The 15,433-nt window shown below is 51.4% G+C and overlaps 2 protein-coding genes across 2 annotated transcripts in view; both read right to left on the bottom strand.

Moving 5' to 3' along the window:
• Positions 1 to 495: 495 nt before the first annotated feature.
• On the bottom strand, positions 496 to 3,949 carry APOD (apolipoprotein D). Its single transcript, XM_031596256.2, has 5 exons — positions 3,839 to 3,949; positions 3,279 to 3,424; positions 2,889 to 3,010; positions 1,865 to 1,953; positions 496 to 1,452 (listed from the first exon to the last, which is right to left on the bottom strand). Exons 2-5 carry the CDS (start codon positions 3,399 to 3,401, stop codon positions 1,217 to 1,219), a joined length of 570 nt encoding a protein of 189 aa, XP_031452116.2. The 5' UTR covers positions 3,402 to 3,424; positions 3,839 to 3,949; the 3' UTR covers positions 496 to 1,216.
• Positions 3,950 to 11,486: 7,537 nt separating this feature from the next.
• Positions 11,487 to 15,433, bottom strand: part of LOC116230865 (D-beta-hydroxybutyrate dehydrogenase, mitochondrial-like) — a 17,333-nt gene continuing 13,386 nt past the window's right edge. Inside the window, exons 4-5 of the mRNA XM_031596257.2 lie at positions 15,055 to 15,207; positions 11,487 to 13,573 (exon numbers count right to left, since the gene is read on the bottom strand). Coding sequence (XP_031452117.1) covers positions 13,092 to 13,573; positions 15,055 to 15,207 — 635 coding nt within the window. The 3' untranslated portion in view covers positions 11,487 to 13,091. The remainder of the gene's footprint in view (positions 13,574 to 15,054; positions 15,208 to 15,433) is intronic.

The raw sequence follows: 15,433 nt of genomic DNA, 5'->3' as shown, positions 1-15,433 counted from the left end.
GTGTGCGGTTTCACGCAGGAACGGCTCGCAGTCATCCCGTCTGTGTCCCCATTCCTGTCCCCGTCCATCTCAGAGCTCGGCACGGAGACGCCACGCCAGGCTGGGTGAATGCTGCCTTAGGAACCGGGGAGGCTGAACCCCGAAAGAAACCGGGAATGGGGAGAAAGGAAGTGATCCGCCCCGAAATGTCACCCAGTGGGAAGCGGCCGTGCGGCTGTGTGCATCCCCACGTGTCCCCGTGTTACCCTGAGGCTGCAGGGAGAGCCTGGGCTGCACCATGGGATCGCGGTGGAAGCACCGAGAGCTGTGAAGGGGCGATGGCATGAGCACGGCAGCTGCATGCAGCCCTACACGGCTGTGGGGCGCAGCCCAGGGCTCCCAGTGCCAGGGGCAGAGGTGGGAGGCAGGGGCTGGCCGAGCCCCTCACCGTCCAGGGGCTGTGGGAGGGCTGCAGTGGGCTGGGAAGCGCCGCAGGGAGGCACAGAGGGCCGGGAGCAGGTGCTTGGTTTTGTATTTAATGAGTTGCTTCGGTGCTATGCGAGCAGAGCTGCAGCAGGAGTGAGGTGCTGAGCAGGGCAGGCTGTGGAAGCAGGGCAAGGCACATCCCAGGCAGGACCTACTATGGGCTGTCAGAACACGAGGTGCTGGCCCTGGGGCTCTGCAAGGCCTCGCAGAGGCAGCTGGGGGCACATGCAGACCGTGGGAAGGAGCTGTCGTGAGGTTCTGGGCGTTTGGAGACTTCTCATGTTTTAAATACAAAAGTCCAAATCTGAATTCTAGGGTGGAGATCAGATGTGGCAGCAACCTGCAGAGAAAGCACACTCAGAATGGCTGGCCCCAGCTGCAGCACTGTCCCCTGTGTTCCCAGCAGGCCTAGAAGCATCAGAGCCAAAACTGGGTTCATGATGAGTCTCCCCTGCATCTCACAGCTTTTTGTATCCGCGTGCTGTGGGACCCGTGGCAGCAGCAGAGCCCCATGCCTGCACATCAGGGCTGGTTGTCTTTCCCCATCAGCTTGCAGTCAGCCACACTGCAGAAGTCAGGTGGGGTGAGATGGACTGGGAGGAACAGCGACAGCGGGAATTGCACACAGTGCCCGGGGCTGGCAGACTACTGTGAGCGAAGGGATCATTGCTTTGCTCTCTTACACAGAAACACTACCGGCTAATAAGGGAAGCGACCCAGTTCAGAGCTGGCCTGCTGTGCACGGCAGCGGTTACATCTCAGCGGGGCAGTTGAGCTGATCCGTGGGCATCATCTTGTCGGTGTCGATCTTGTAGGACTGGAGCATGCTCTTCAGGTGCTCTACAGTGTCTGGGTGCATGTCGGGAGCTCGGGACATAATCCAGGCGTAGTCAAAGTGGAAAAGCCAGAGGATGTTGGTGCAGGAGTATACCAGCGAGTAGTTCTCGTAGTCAGTAGAGATGACCCAGTATGGGGCAGAAGGCATAACTGGGGGAGAGAGGCTCAGTTACATTGGGGGCAGCCACTCCTGCACAGCAGGTGGCCACAGCCTCAGACTTAGAGCTGCCCCCGCTTTTACTGCTGCCAAGCTGTGAAACTGCAGGTCTTGTTGACAAAACCCATCAGGATTCCTCGCTCTGCCCAGAGGGATCCCAGAGTGCCACAAAGTCCTGCATAGGAAGCTGTAGCAGGGGAGTTAGTGCCATGACCTTGCCCAGTTGCTTGCCCAGTTCTCTGGCAGAGTGCTATTCATACTCATGTGCCTCAGGCCCTGCCTGCTCTGAGACCCGTGCCCTCACCCCACTGTGCTCCCAGGCCCCAGGGCAGGCCTGGCCCTTACTCTGTGGCTCTGCCCCTCTGCTGCGAGGGAGCTCAGCCCACCCACATCAGCAGTACTTACACCAGTTGAAGCGGACGCCCAGCTTGGCCGGCTCCTTCACATCTGTGTGCATAATTTCTCCTTCGATTTCATTTATTTTGCCACTGGAACTAAGGGCAGGAGGACACAAAGAAGAAATCATATCAGCTGTGCTTGAAATCACATTTCAGTTCCTAACTTTGTGGGCAGGACGTTACCCCTCAGGATACCCATGCCTACCAACAGGGGCAGACCCTCCCTACTGCCTGTGGGAGCCGCTGGCCTGCAGGGATGGGACCAGCAGCACCCAGGACACACCAAAGATGCAGACCTCCCTGTGCAGGACAGGCAGAGCCCAGCACCTTACGCAGTGTGCCAGGGCTAACCAGACCCTACTGCTTGTGTGTGTGTTCACCTCTGTTTAATCACCTGTGTTTTTTCCAGGTCAGCACACTCTTCTGCACCCATCCCTGCTCGGTAAGCTGGGGTTTGTTCCACTGCAGGTGCTGAGCACAGCCCTGCTGGCAGCAAGCTCTGCCACTTGGCCACCCATCTGATAATTGCCTTTATCCGCCGCATGCCTCAAGACCTCCACGCTGCCCGTGGGGCAGGAAAGTTTCACTGTTTCTTGTGAAACAGGAACGTCCAGGACAGCAATGCACAGCCCCATTGGCACGCCGCCTGCATCCCAAAAACAGCACACAGCTGTTCGCCAGCATGGGAGCTGCAGGGACAATGAGGCACAGCCAGAGAGCAGCATGGGCACAGCTCCCTGTCGGCCACAAGGCGCCTTGTGCCACGCTGTTGTTCTTGTGAGGCAGAACAAAGTCCCCATGCCATGCCAGGGAGCGCAGGGACTGCGCATCCCCCCTGCTTGCTCACGCGCTCCTGCCACTGGCACCCCATGGCACCAGGGCTAGCACAGAGCCTGATACATCAGCATCTGTGTTTATGCCTCCCCCAGCAGCCAGAAACAGGGGATGTGGAGAAAAATCACCCCCTGGGATAGGAGGAGGGGAGGTGAGAGCCTCACCAATACAGGCACGGCCTGCACACCGGCACTTACAGCATCTCCTTGTTGATCACTTTAAACTTCCCGTTCTCCTTCAGCGAATAGTTTGCCTGGACACAGCTTCCTTTCTCGAAATTTGAGGGCAGCTTTTCTATCTCGTACCATTTTCCCAAATACTGAGAAAAGAAAGTCAAGAGAGAAGCTTGGAGCACAGGGGCTGAAGGTGGAACGGCTGAGCCCACTGGGTTTATGTGAGCCATGGGCATTGCAGCAGGGTGGCTGCTTGTACACAGGGCTGGGCTGGACCAGGAGCAGGGCACCGGTATCACTGCTGCCATGGGGCATCCAGGTCACCACTGACCCACATCTGAGCACTGTGCCATTGCTCATGTGCCACCCAAACCCTCTCACTGCCTGCTGCGAGGCTTTAGAATCACTTCACACCTTGTTGATATCGAAGTTCTGCTGCACTGGTGGATCTGGGCATGGTCCCATGTGGAACATCTGTGCGTTCCCCAAGCTGAGGAGACTGAGCAGGACTGAGAGCTGCACTGCCGTGCCCAGCATGGCTGTGCTGGTGGGAAACAGACCTGGGAAGGAGGAAAAAAGCTGCATTTGGCCCTGAGAAGCAGCAGGAATGACAGCGCAGTTTCAGGTGCTGGGGTGCTCACAACTTCATCAACACCCACCCCAGCGAGGTGTGCTGTGAGGAGGTAGAGGGCACATTTTCTGCAGCACAGCCCCCAGCCCATGCCCCGGGCACAATGCAGCATCCTTCGTGATGTGCTGACCAGCACAGAGCCGGGTGAGACCTGTGCCACCCACCCCACACAGACCCAGCACCAGGACCCTGCCCACACGCTCCAGGCATGGAGCTGCTCTGCATCCAGCAAGGAGCGGCAGCAGCATTTCCCCAAGTTTTGAAGACGAGCCCAGTCTGCCTCCAGCTGCAGGGCATGGCCTCTCTGTGGACAAACACAGCATCTCCTAGCTCAGACACATACCTTGGCTGATGAGACACAGCGATGCTCCGCGGAGGACCAGGTCCGCACAGAACAGCTCTGCAGGGAGATCTCCACCCCTCCTTTTATAAGCGTGCCGGGATTCTCATTATTCAGCACTGGCACAAGCCACTCCCTGGCCTTGGACGTGTTTTGCTTTGCGGAGGGCCAGTCGGCTGCCTTGGATCTGCAGCTGGTACGGGGCCAGGGATGGGCCTCGCCTTGGCTGCTCACCCATGCAAACAGCAGCCCTCGTCTCTGCGCTCCACTCCCTGCTGCTGGGCAGCCTGGGCCGGCCGCTCAAACAGCCCTGTGGCTGCACACAGCAGGAGGGAGAACCCGCAGCCCTGCCCTATTGCACTGGCCCATCACTGTGCTCCTGGGTGAGCCTGTCCCCTGCCCCACATCTCACAGACCCTCAGGGTGCTCAAGGGCACTTGAATGGGGTCTGAGCTGTGGCGTGGTGCTGCCCCATGGCCGACCCACAGAGGGGCCTCCTGCTGAGGGGAGCACTGGCTCCTCACAGCCACCTCTGTGCAGGGTCTGTGACCCCTGTGCAGCCCGGTGACACAGGCTGGCAGTGTGTGCAGTGCTTGAGCAAGGCAGCTCCCAGCCATCCTGGTCAGACCCAGCGCATGGGGTTGTTGAAGTGTGGGAAGAACTGCAGGAATGCTGAAGGGCCGCAGGGTCTTCTGGCAGTTTGTTTTCCAGACTTGTCTCATCCCGAATGAAAGGTGTCAGTGTAATTAGCTGTGTGCTGATCTGACAGCCCTTCCAACAGGTGCCCGGCAAATGGCTCTGACAGCAGTGCAGTCATCTGTGAGTCCGCCGGGCCCGTGCGTTATGCAAGGAGCTGGGTGGCAGCCAGCTGCCTCGTGTGGTTAATTGCTGCCTTTAAAACCTTATCTCTGCTGAGACTTTCACTCTGTGTGCCCTTATGTGTGTGTGCACATCCTAGGGAGCCTCTCACTGCCCACATGATGCCCTAAGAGCCACAAATATCCCTCCCAAAAAGCCCATGCAGGGCATGGACACTCAGGCCATGATGGCCCCTCCAGGTGCACTAAGACAGAACTGAGGTGAGCTGACAGCCGGGCCCTGGCTGCTGGGCTGCCTGGTGCCTGGGCTGTCCCTCTGTCTCTGCCCAGCTACACAGAGCCAAGGGTCAGGGGGAAGCTGAGCCTCCCGAGCAGCTTAATTGCAGGGTGCAGAGAGCTCATCTCCAGCTGGCAGGTGGCTCCTGGCCCCAGGGCAGAGGAGGGAGGCACATCAAAGGGCAGGAAGCTGGGGCAGGGCTGGGAGGACAGGAAGGAGGAGAGGTGGGGGGAAATGAGCCAAGGGAGAGCAGGAGGTGCCCGGAGCGCTGCTGCAGGAACAGGGCCTCCACCCGTGTCTGGGTGACAAAGTTGCTGCCTGCTCCTCACCGTGCACCCCAGGGATGCCAGCCTAGGGCAGGAGACAACAGAACCCCTCTTTGCACTGAGACCCTGAGGCAGGGAGGGGTCTCCTTCAAAATGCCATCTTCCCCGTCCACCTCTGCCATGGAGAGTTCGCGGTGTGCATACTGACTGTGGTACTGGTTGGAAGCTCCACGTGAAAGTGCTTCTCAGGGAGCACAGGCTGCAGTGGATGCGGGGCTGGATGGCTCCTGGGGCTGCTGCTTGTGGCAGGGTGGTGGAGCTGCCCTGGAATTTCAGCACCCCAGCTGCACAGGATGGGAGAGCAGCTGGAAAAGCCTCTGTTGGAGGCACTGCAGTGACCAGGAGCTCAGCCTCTGCTGTAGGACACCAGCAGCTCCTGCCTCAGTGCTGGAGCAAGCATGTCCCGGGGCCAGGGCTGAGATCCAGCACAGGAACAACACTGTGCGTGGATGGCTCTTCCTCATACAGAAGGTTCCTTCCTTCCCTTTCTTTGTCTTTGCCCCTGCAAGTTCATCTGGAGTGTTTTTCTGCCTCCCCTAAAGAAAACGTGGTTTTGGGAAGGCCAAACAGGCCAAAACATGCATAGAGACAAAAATGAGCCCAGAGGGGAAAAGGCAGAGAAAAGAAGGGCAGGTGGGAATTCTTCTCTGTTTCTAGGAGTGGCAGAAAGTGCTTTGAAATCTGTTTGTGCAAAATGGTGTAAAAATTCCAATTACAGCTATAGAACCAAAGGAAGTAAACAAGCTCTGGAAGCAAGTAGTGGCCTCTGGGATGGAGGAATGTGGTCCAAGGTGACTGCATGAAAGATGTTGTGATTCATGTGTGTATATTAGTGAGTAATTTTCCACCTCGGAAATTATCCAATTACATATTCAAAACACAAGAAGGCAGAGAGAGATTTAAGGAGTTGTAAAACTGAACAAGATGTTATTATGCCAAAGCAATCCTGGTGGTGAAGGCTGCAAGGGAGGCTGCCCTGGTCCAGGTAAACAAATCCCTGGGGAAAGAAGTCAGTGGGGTCCCTGCCTGCCTGATAGCAGAAAAAATGAAAGAGAGCAAATTAAAATAAAGACAGAGAGGTATAGCCAGGCAGTCTCCTCAGACAGGACTACATTGCTGAGGTGGCAACACTTCACCCCCGTGGACCAGAGCTCAGGCACCGTTTGATCCCGGCCTTCCAGCCTGACCCAGAGGTGCCCCGCACCACGCTGTACACTGCTAAATAAGGGCAAAAAAAAATTATTTTGCATTTCATTGCTGCGTTATCACTCCCTGTGCTGGGTACCGGGCACAGCATGTGTTCAGCCCCACTTGGAGGAGCGAGGAGGGGTGCTGTGGAGGACTCCTCCAGGGCTGTGCAACAGCTTCCAGGGCTGTGCTGTACCATGCCACATCGTGTCACAGGGGTCAGTGCTGCAGCCTGGCTCAGGCACTCCTTCCCACACACATCCACTTTTTGGCAGAGTCCTTAAGTGGTTCTCAGCAAACTGAAGCATTTATCAAATGCTCGTCAAACACACTTAGAGCTGCGGGGGGACTTTGCACAAGCTGCAGATCATTGCAGCAGAGGTGATGGCTGTGCCCTGAGTGTCTGCAGTGAGGCTGTTGGGCTGGAACTCATTTGCCTCAGTGCAACACAGGCCTGAGTGTTCCCTCGCTCGAGCTTACACTGTACAGAAAATAAATAGCATACATTTTGCACCCAGTGCTCTGACTTTGTTTCAATCCACAGTTAGGCTTTGAAATAGCACAGAGATACCATTCATGGTGAGCTTTGTATTAGTTAGGGGATTTCAGGAATGATTAATTCACTTCTGCAGCTTTGACACATAAGTCTGGAGCAAGGTCTTCTATTCTACTACAAAAAGTGATTTAGCTGATGGAAGAGGTAACAGTGATTTGGACAACAAAATAGATTCAGATTTCCACTTTCTAACACCTTCCAGACAGCAGCAGAGATGTGAGAAAGCTGAGCACAGGCAGAGGGAGCTGCTCGGACACCTCACACACCAGCAGCAGTGCCAGGAGCAGAGCTGCTGCATCTCAGTCTGTTACAGCATTAAAATGAAGCAGCTCTCACTCGACTACATGCCTAAATGCTCACTTTACAATCAAAGCAGCTATTTTCTTCAAATTCACCTGTTTCTACTTTCATCGATGTCTTCACACACGGTGAAGGAAGATGGGTCAGGCTGCTCCAGATCACTCTCCTGCTCTGGCTGTGTGCTGGAGCTGCCAAGCACTGGGGAACTGCCTGGTCCTGCAAGAGAAAGACACGGGGCCAAAGCATCTGGCACAGCACTTGGGGGTGGACAACCTTGCGGGTGCAAAGCAGTGCTGCAAACCCATAGGTGGTGGGAGACAGAGACCCGCTCTGCAACTGTTCTGCTTGCAGTCAGTGCTGGGAGATGAACCCCTCGAGGGAAGTGAAACTATCCACCCTGAGAGAAGTGAATCACTGCACAACAGACACGACAACCACACCTGACCATTGGTGCCTGAAGCTGCCCCCTCCCAGCCAGGTGATGCTGTCGTGGCTCTGAGCAGGGGATGCACACGCAGGGGTGGTCAGACTGAAGAGCAATGTGAAAAACCATTCACTACATCAAGATGCTGCCAGAGAAGGCATTGCACCATTGTGCCTCTGGAGCTTCTATCGGGGAAGAACTATTATTCCACATCATTGTTCTAGGTGAAGGCACAGCTGTGCTACGTCCTCGAACACATGCCAGGGGAGAATATGATCTGGCCATGTCAGTAGCATCCCTGAGGCTTTTCCAGCTCTGCTGAGAATTAATGCATTCCGCCTGGCTCTGGGCCAGGCCCCAGAGTTGGCTCTGGCTCTGTTACAAACTCTCATGCTATTTGTAGCATCTCTCCCATCCCCAGCACTCAGGCAGCTGGCTGAGAAACATGCTGGTATTGGTTTTGGTTTGTTAAAAAGGCATTTCTCAGCATTGTGGTTACAGAAGAAGCTGAAGACTCACTTTTGAAAACCCAGCCAGAAAGACAGGTGCTTCTGCTACTGGTATCTTACTATTTACAGCATCATTGTGTCCAGGGCAGCCCCCAGGCTAGGAAGATTAAGACCTAGGACACAGGGAATGGTTTTGAATTTGTAAAGCACAAAATGAGCCTCCAGCTGAGTTGCACTGGGTGGCACTGTTGCAGTGGATGCAGCTGGGCCAGCAGCAGTCAGTGCAGGGCAGGGCTCACAGAGCTGATGTAGCTGTTATAGTAATCTTGAGTACAGCCTTCTAACCTTCATTTAACATGTTGAATGATTTTTCTTTTCCAGATGATAATGCCTGAAACCCTCAGCCTTGTCTCCTTGCCAGACCACATGAATTTGTCTAACCTCAGTCTTTCAAACTGAACTTCACTCATCACATAAGTGAGAGGCCACAGCTGTCTGCACAGTGCTGCACTCCAACACTCAAAAATGACTTGGATGGAAAGGTTTAAAGATGGAGGTTCTTTAGTCAAGATTCAGTACAGTCTTCAGATACGTAAAAAGCAGCTATGAATGGAACAGTCTCCTGTCTGTGTCTCCCACTGGTGGAGGAGATATTTGAGGGTGGAAGTCAGGAGCCCTGGGTTCCCCATGTAGACCTTTGAAAACAGAACTGCACCGCAGCAACAGAGGTGTGGTGTTGAGGAGAGCAGCCTTAGGTAATGTCCCATGCTGCTTTCAGGAACATTGCTGTGTGTGAGAATACTGCCATCACTGGCCTCCTTCCCAGTAATGTTTCTGGCAGAAATACAGCTCCTCAGCTACAGGTTCAAAGCCAGATATGCACAAAGGGCTTCTTAAATCCAACGTCCATCCACCTCCACCCCAGGTATCAAAGCAATAGGCTCCACAGACTGTTGCCAACACAACATGAGTTGGTCAGATGCACCCTTCGGCCAGGAAAAAGAATATCTGTTAGTTTGGGCCTGCTTGGCAGAGCAGCTCACGTCCCTTGCCTTTTTTTTTTTTTTTTTTTTTTTTTTTTTTGCCAGTGCTCAGTAACCAGACAGTGCCTACGAGGCCATCATTTGGAAGAAAAGTGGCACATAGAAATATTCCAATTGCTAACATTATCTAAGAGAAATTACACACATTGCCTATGAACTTCTCCAGATGCTGGCTTTTCTCTCAGCCAAGCAGACTGCAGATTACCATTCCAGTGCAGCAGTTAACATTTGGTATCGCTCAGCTCCTGACCAGTTCTGCAATTGTTTGAACTCTCCCAGACATACAACAGCAGACCTAGAGCATCATTCATTCACAGCTGTGGTAACAACTTCTGAAGCCCAAAGGAAGAAACATGCATTCTTATTCTCTGTGCATCTCCCTGTACAATTAAACACATACAAGACCATCAGTGAGGGATCTCCATAGCAACTTCTCGCCTCTGCCTGAGATGAACCACTTCCTCTGCAGCTCTTGCTGCTTAGAAGAGCTTTCTGGTTTCTCTGGACTTTTAGAGATGATCTTTATTTACTCCACCCCCAATGAATCTCACCCTGTAAACTCTCTCCCTGTGCTGCCAGTTGAGGATTCATCTTGGGTGTAAGCCAAATCCCACTGGTGCTCTGAGGCCAGGGACACACACTGAGACTTGTCACTATTCTGGGACTTGCTTTGCTTTGTGGTTCAGACAGAGAGATCCTGGAGCTATTTGGAGCACCCAGACAGATTCACAAAGTTCATATGGGAGGCTACAGAAGTTCCCTTGCTGTGTTAAGCTGGACCAGAGCAAACACGACATGTAGAAAACCACTCCTCAGCTCCCAGAGGTATCATAGAGAACTAACCCAATGTTAAAAACAGAACTGTTTTGCAAAGACTGAAGGAGCTGTATGTTTTAAAGCATCATGAAGAAAAGGCAGGAAAAGGCAGGGCTGCCATGGTCTTAGCAGCCGGCCCTTTGTGGGAAAGCCACAGCCTAATTCCTCACAGGATACCACAGCAGCAATGAGCATGGATTTCCATGGGATATCACTTAGCTTCTGACTTATCTGTCCTCCAGACTTGAAGGTCATTCTCAAAAGGAATTAAGCTTTCTTCCCTGTTACTCATTAGCGAGACAACGATCTCCCTCAACGACTGCATAATGCAACATGCTACAGTGATCTAACTGCCTCAGGGAACAGATTTTAAAACCACTGGAAGCAAACAGCTGCTGGAAGATGGGAAGGGACCCGCTCAGTCAGCTTGGCTCTCCGCTGCTGGATCAGAGCTATGTACTGTACAGAAACATCTGATACTTGCTCTTCCACGTCAGCACTCTGCTCCTCTCACCCCCAGCCATCCATGCAGAGCTTCCAGCAAGGCAGAAAACAGACTGGGCTGTGGCAGCTCACCCAAGCACTTCTCAGAGGGACAGATGAAGGGACTGGGGCTCACATGCTGTGAAATCCTAACACCGGCTCTGGCATGAGGTCCTCACATGGCCTTGGGCACTTTTTGGCTTGCAAGTCTCAGTTCTGCCTGTAAGAAGAGCTAATCCTTATTACCTGACAGCTGTAGCATTTGGATTAATTACATGGAGAATGCTGAGGCAATGAATAACTTGCATCAACACTCTCTCACCAATGTCACTTGAGGGAAACCACATAAAATACAAACAGTGGTAATGTGTGTTTGCAGAGGCCTTTCTCCGGCTGCCTTTTGCTAATGAAAAGGGACCTGTTCCAGGACCTGTGGAACTGTAAGTGCACTGTTGGTCTGGAAATGGCCTTCTCAACACAGGCAGCGTGCTTGTTGAGACCTCCCTGAACTGGATAGCTGAGAAGACCTAAGCAAAGGCAGCACAACTTAAGAGGCTTTTTGCTTTACATCAAAGGCTGAACACAAACAGCCACCAGGCACGGCTCCAAAATACGGATCTTCTGTGGAACCTTTTGTCCAATTGCTTCTTCCCTTCCACCCATTCCTACCAGACTGGGAGCTGCTGGAAGAAGGATCTCATTCCTGTCACTGCCTTAGTACAAAGCCACCTTGCAGAGAAGAGCTGGCCTGGTAACTGAAGCCATTAACTTGAATAGCAGCTTAAACTTCTCACTGCCCATTTCTCCAAGTAAACCCAAGCAATTCCATTGCCTCCCCTTCTCCTCACCCCATTTTTTACTTCAGTGCTTAAAAAAATGGGTATAATCAACCAACACAAAACTGCTCAGGACAGTGAGATGTTCAGAGGTGGAAAGAAACATTGTAGAAATGAGCACTGGAGACACAGACATGTGCTTTACAAATCTCACAGTTTATTTTCCTCTGTGCAAATTAGTGCTACTTAACATTACTCACATTTCACAGTGCAAGGGGAAGAAGTGATGTCAACACTGCCTAAACAAGCTGCAGTTCAGTAGGACCATGGAATCATTCTGGGTACTGGATCCCAGACAGCCTCCATGTGATTATGGTCTGAAATAAAAAAAGAACTGCATGGCCAGCATTTTCAGAAATTATTTATAATACAAGCTACGTCCACAGCATATCCAAAGGAAGCCTGCTGCCTCCTTAGGCATCACAGCATTCACAGCTGCATCCAGTCTCCAAGCAGTTACAAACAGCAGCATATAAAAGTTTAAGGCACAGCTTCAAAGTCACAGTTACCCAAGATAGATGAGGAAAGAGCAAATTATAAGCTCTTTTCATATTCATTTAATCTCACATTAGACAAAACAGAACAAAATTTAGCAGCAGAATGGGAAGCTGATCCCTAGAATGACAGGGCAGATCCCCACTAGCTGCTTTGCTGGTAGTTCACCACTTGGAAAGAGGACATAAGGTGTGAGGTTTGGCAGCCTCAGCACTTGGAAAAATGATTGAATGCCACAGGTATGGCCAACAGGAGAGACCCTCAGGAGTATTTTGCAAAAGTAGCTCATATCAGTTGTCATGAAGTTCTGAAAAGACAATCATGTGTGATGTGGAAATTTCATTGTGCAGTATTAATTAAAAAGAAATGCATCACCTGAAACATCCTTCCAGAGCTGGTAGTCAGGCCAAACTGATCACACACTGCTCTTTTTCACCTGGTACCTGACACAGCAGTTAAAGGAGCCAAATCTGTTTGCTACACAGATTCAAGCCTGTCTCACGCAGCTCATCAGCAGTGGGTGGAGGGACCACTGGCTGAGGGGCAGCTCAGATACTAGGAGTTATTACAAGGGCTTTTCCCTGCCTAGACTGTCTCCAGTTGCTGGCTCCAGAGCTCCTGGTTCACAGTGCTGGGAGGGAAGAACGCTTCTTTGCAATTAGGTAATGAGGCTGTTTAGAGGCAGTGCTGCTGCTTTCGTGGAAAGAGCAAACAGTTACGGAGCAGCAGAGCTTCCTACCAGTACTGTGAAAACAAAATAGGGCTGTGACTGACCCATTTTTAATCCAACGTAAAGCTGCCTTTGTTTCCCATTTTAGCTTCTTCCCTTTGAGACATCTCATAGCAACAGCTTCACTCTGCTATTACCAGGCTATCCTTGTAAGGAAAACCAAGAGCCCAGTAATGAGTCCAATTTATCACTAGGGGAGCTCAGCTGACCTAGTTACACTAGCCACATATTTGACCCGTTATGTTAACCTTCCTCTGTCTTCTCCACAGTTAAAAGCAAAACACCTTTCAACTTTAATCAGGGCAGCAGGGGATACAAAGACCAAGTTAGGAAAGAGACAGTAAAGGCAACTTTTCTCATCATCCCACAACACAAGATGCAAAGCCATAATAACCCAACCAAACTGAAGGCACAAACATCTAAAGAGGAGATGCACCAGAAATTAGTGTATGACTAAGTCAGCTCTAAACTGTGCGTACATACAAGCACTGGAAGGATGTTTGAAGGATGGCCATTCACAGTGTGGCTCCAGGAATGTAAATCCAGTCAGCAATGGCAGTGGGCAGATGAGTCATGACTTGCAGTCTCATCCACCAGTAGGTCTCCATGGGATTGTAGCGGTTGCTTGGGTGTGCGGAGGTGAGCGCGTCGGTGATGTCATTCAAGACAAGAGACATGTCCTTCAGGCCACTGTTAACAAAGGACTTCATCAGGGCCACGTGGCGAGTGAAGTACTCCCTCCCATAGTCCTCCTGCACGGTGTTGCTGGCTCCACTCCACAGCACCTCAGCCTGCTTGTCGATGCTGTCCTCTGTCAGGATGCCGGTCGCCGCCACGAAGTTACTGGGCTCGATGAGGATGACTTTAACCCCCCAGCGATACATCTCCTGCCGGAGGCAGTCGGAGAAGGCTGCCACCCCAAACTTGGAAATGCAGTAGCAGGAGCGAGATGGACTCACCATCCGTCCTAACATGCTTGTGATATTCACTACACGGCCTGGAGAGGAAAGAGCAATGAGAAATGCCTGGCTGGTTGTTCCCAGAGAGGTCAGCATGGGCTGCAGAAGCAGCAGTGACAACATTCTAGTAGAAAGGTGCTTTGTTGGATGGCACTGATTTGTGAAATCTGTATCTTTAAGTAGTATCCAAATCCTTTGTCAGGAGTCTCTCCAGACTCGAGGAGGCCAGCTGCAACTCTTCAGTGGGTGTCTACATACCTGCCTCTGTACAGATAAGGATGTACAAAGCACACAAGACATCTCCTTCCTTCTAATTTCCAAGTAAGTCAGTACCTCTATCTTCTCAGGCTACTAGCTGTATGCTCTTACACCAGCATGCACCAGCAGAACCAGTGGAAGAACCTGCAGCACGAGTGCTGTAATTTGCTCATTCCATGGGCTGGCCAGAACTGCCTACAGCAGAACATGCCTGGGATAAATGGAGAAGAGACTTGATGTGCTTCTGTCTATGGAGCAGCAAAGAGCATTTGTTCAAACTCCTACGAGCAGCCCATGTCAGCCTAATGGCAGAGCCCCGGCAGCTTGTGCTAGATCACTGTCTGAGGGCAGTGGTAGTAGCAGTGACCCCTCTGTGGGGAACTGTCCTTCCTCAATATGTGTGGGATTAAGCTTCGGCTACGCTTACAAAACAGGCCCTGAAATCTCATCAGCTATTCCCGCAAAGAGGATTTTCACAGCCATGAGTATGCCTCCTTTCCGTAGCTTGAAATTTTAGCTGAGAAACAAGTGGGTGGCTCTGTTCTCTCATTACAGAGCAAAGCAAAATTTGGAGAGACTGTGAGAACCACTTACTGATCTGATGGATAAGTGGCATTCTGTAGTAAGATGGGGCTTCTTTAGTGGGTACTTTCTGGAAATGGTATCTGAGCAATGTGCTCAATATAGCCTCTTTCTGTCCTCACAGAACACATAGCTGTACCAGCATTCTCCCACACACACTAAATAAAGAAGTTCTTCAGAGCTTTGCTCATAGGTATCTTCCCCCCCTCCATAAAATAGAATTTTGATGGTAACCACCTTCTTGTACGCTATCTAAAATGGCTGTTATGGACTCTTTATTCCATGACTACTCCTCTGCAATCATCTGTGTGTTGAGTAACATGAAGGGAAAGATTCAGCCGTCCAAACTTAAGCACTCATTGTGACTTTGGAAACCAGAATCATCTTTTTTTATGGCCTCCAGATACTTTTTCTAAAGGTGGACCAAGTTCTCCTGTCTTTTCTGCTAGCAATGCTCGGAGGTCTTTGATATCCCAGAACGTTTAAGATCACACCTGCTGTGCAGTGCTTAGACACACTCCCTGTCTGGAACACAATACATCAAACAATGCTGTCTATTTTGCCTGCATGCCACAGACATCCTTCTTGGCATTCTTCAAAGCAATCTGGTTCATACATTTTAACTATTTTGCTGTGTGGCAAAATATCCATGAACCCTGCCACACTACCCAGCATATACCTTTAGCTCTACGAATGAGGGGCAGAAAAGCCTTCGTCACCCTCACGGTGCCCCACAGGTTGATATCCGTCACCTCCTTGTAGTTGTCTAAACTTGTAAATTCCACCTCTCCAAAAGTTGAGACACCAGCATTGTTCACCAGGCCCCACAGACCTGCCAAAAACAACCACAAAAAAAGTTAAGGAATGGAACAAGGAGGAATGTCACAGAGAAGCTGCTCTCTTCACAGTAACCCAACACCTTGACAAAGAACTGGACACGTTCATAGAAAAAAAGTTGTAGACAAAAACCCAGCAAGGAGAAAAAATACCCTAAAGATACCAGATATGAAGCCTGTAGGGCTTATTTGAAGTTTCTGGGATTATGAGAGGGGTCCACA

This window comes from Phasianus colchicus, chromosome 10, assembly GCF_987193195.1.
Source record: "Phasianus colchicus chromosome 10, bPhaCol1.hap1.1, whole genome shotgun sequence".
Taxonomy (NCBI): Eukaryota; Metazoa; Chordata; class Aves; order Galliformes; family Phasianidae; genus Phasianus; species Phasianus colchicus.
This window is presented reverse-complemented; position numbering and strand designations above follow the sequence as displayed.

Excerpts from the sequence above, each read along its gene's own strand:
- APOD (XM_031596256.2), bottom strand. The coding sequence starts at position 3,401 with ATGCTGGGCACGGCAGTGCAGCTCTCAGTCCTGCTCAGTCTCCTCAGC. Across the intron at positions 1,954-2,888 it reads GTGATCAACAAGGAGATGCT|TTCCAGTGGCAAAATAAATG; the intron begins GTAAGTGCCGGT and ends TCCTGCCCTTAG. Across the intron at positions 1,453-1,864 it reads GGGCGTCCGCTTCAACTGGT|TTATGCCTTCTGCCCCATAC; the intron begins GTAAGTACTGCT and ends TCTCTCCCCCAG.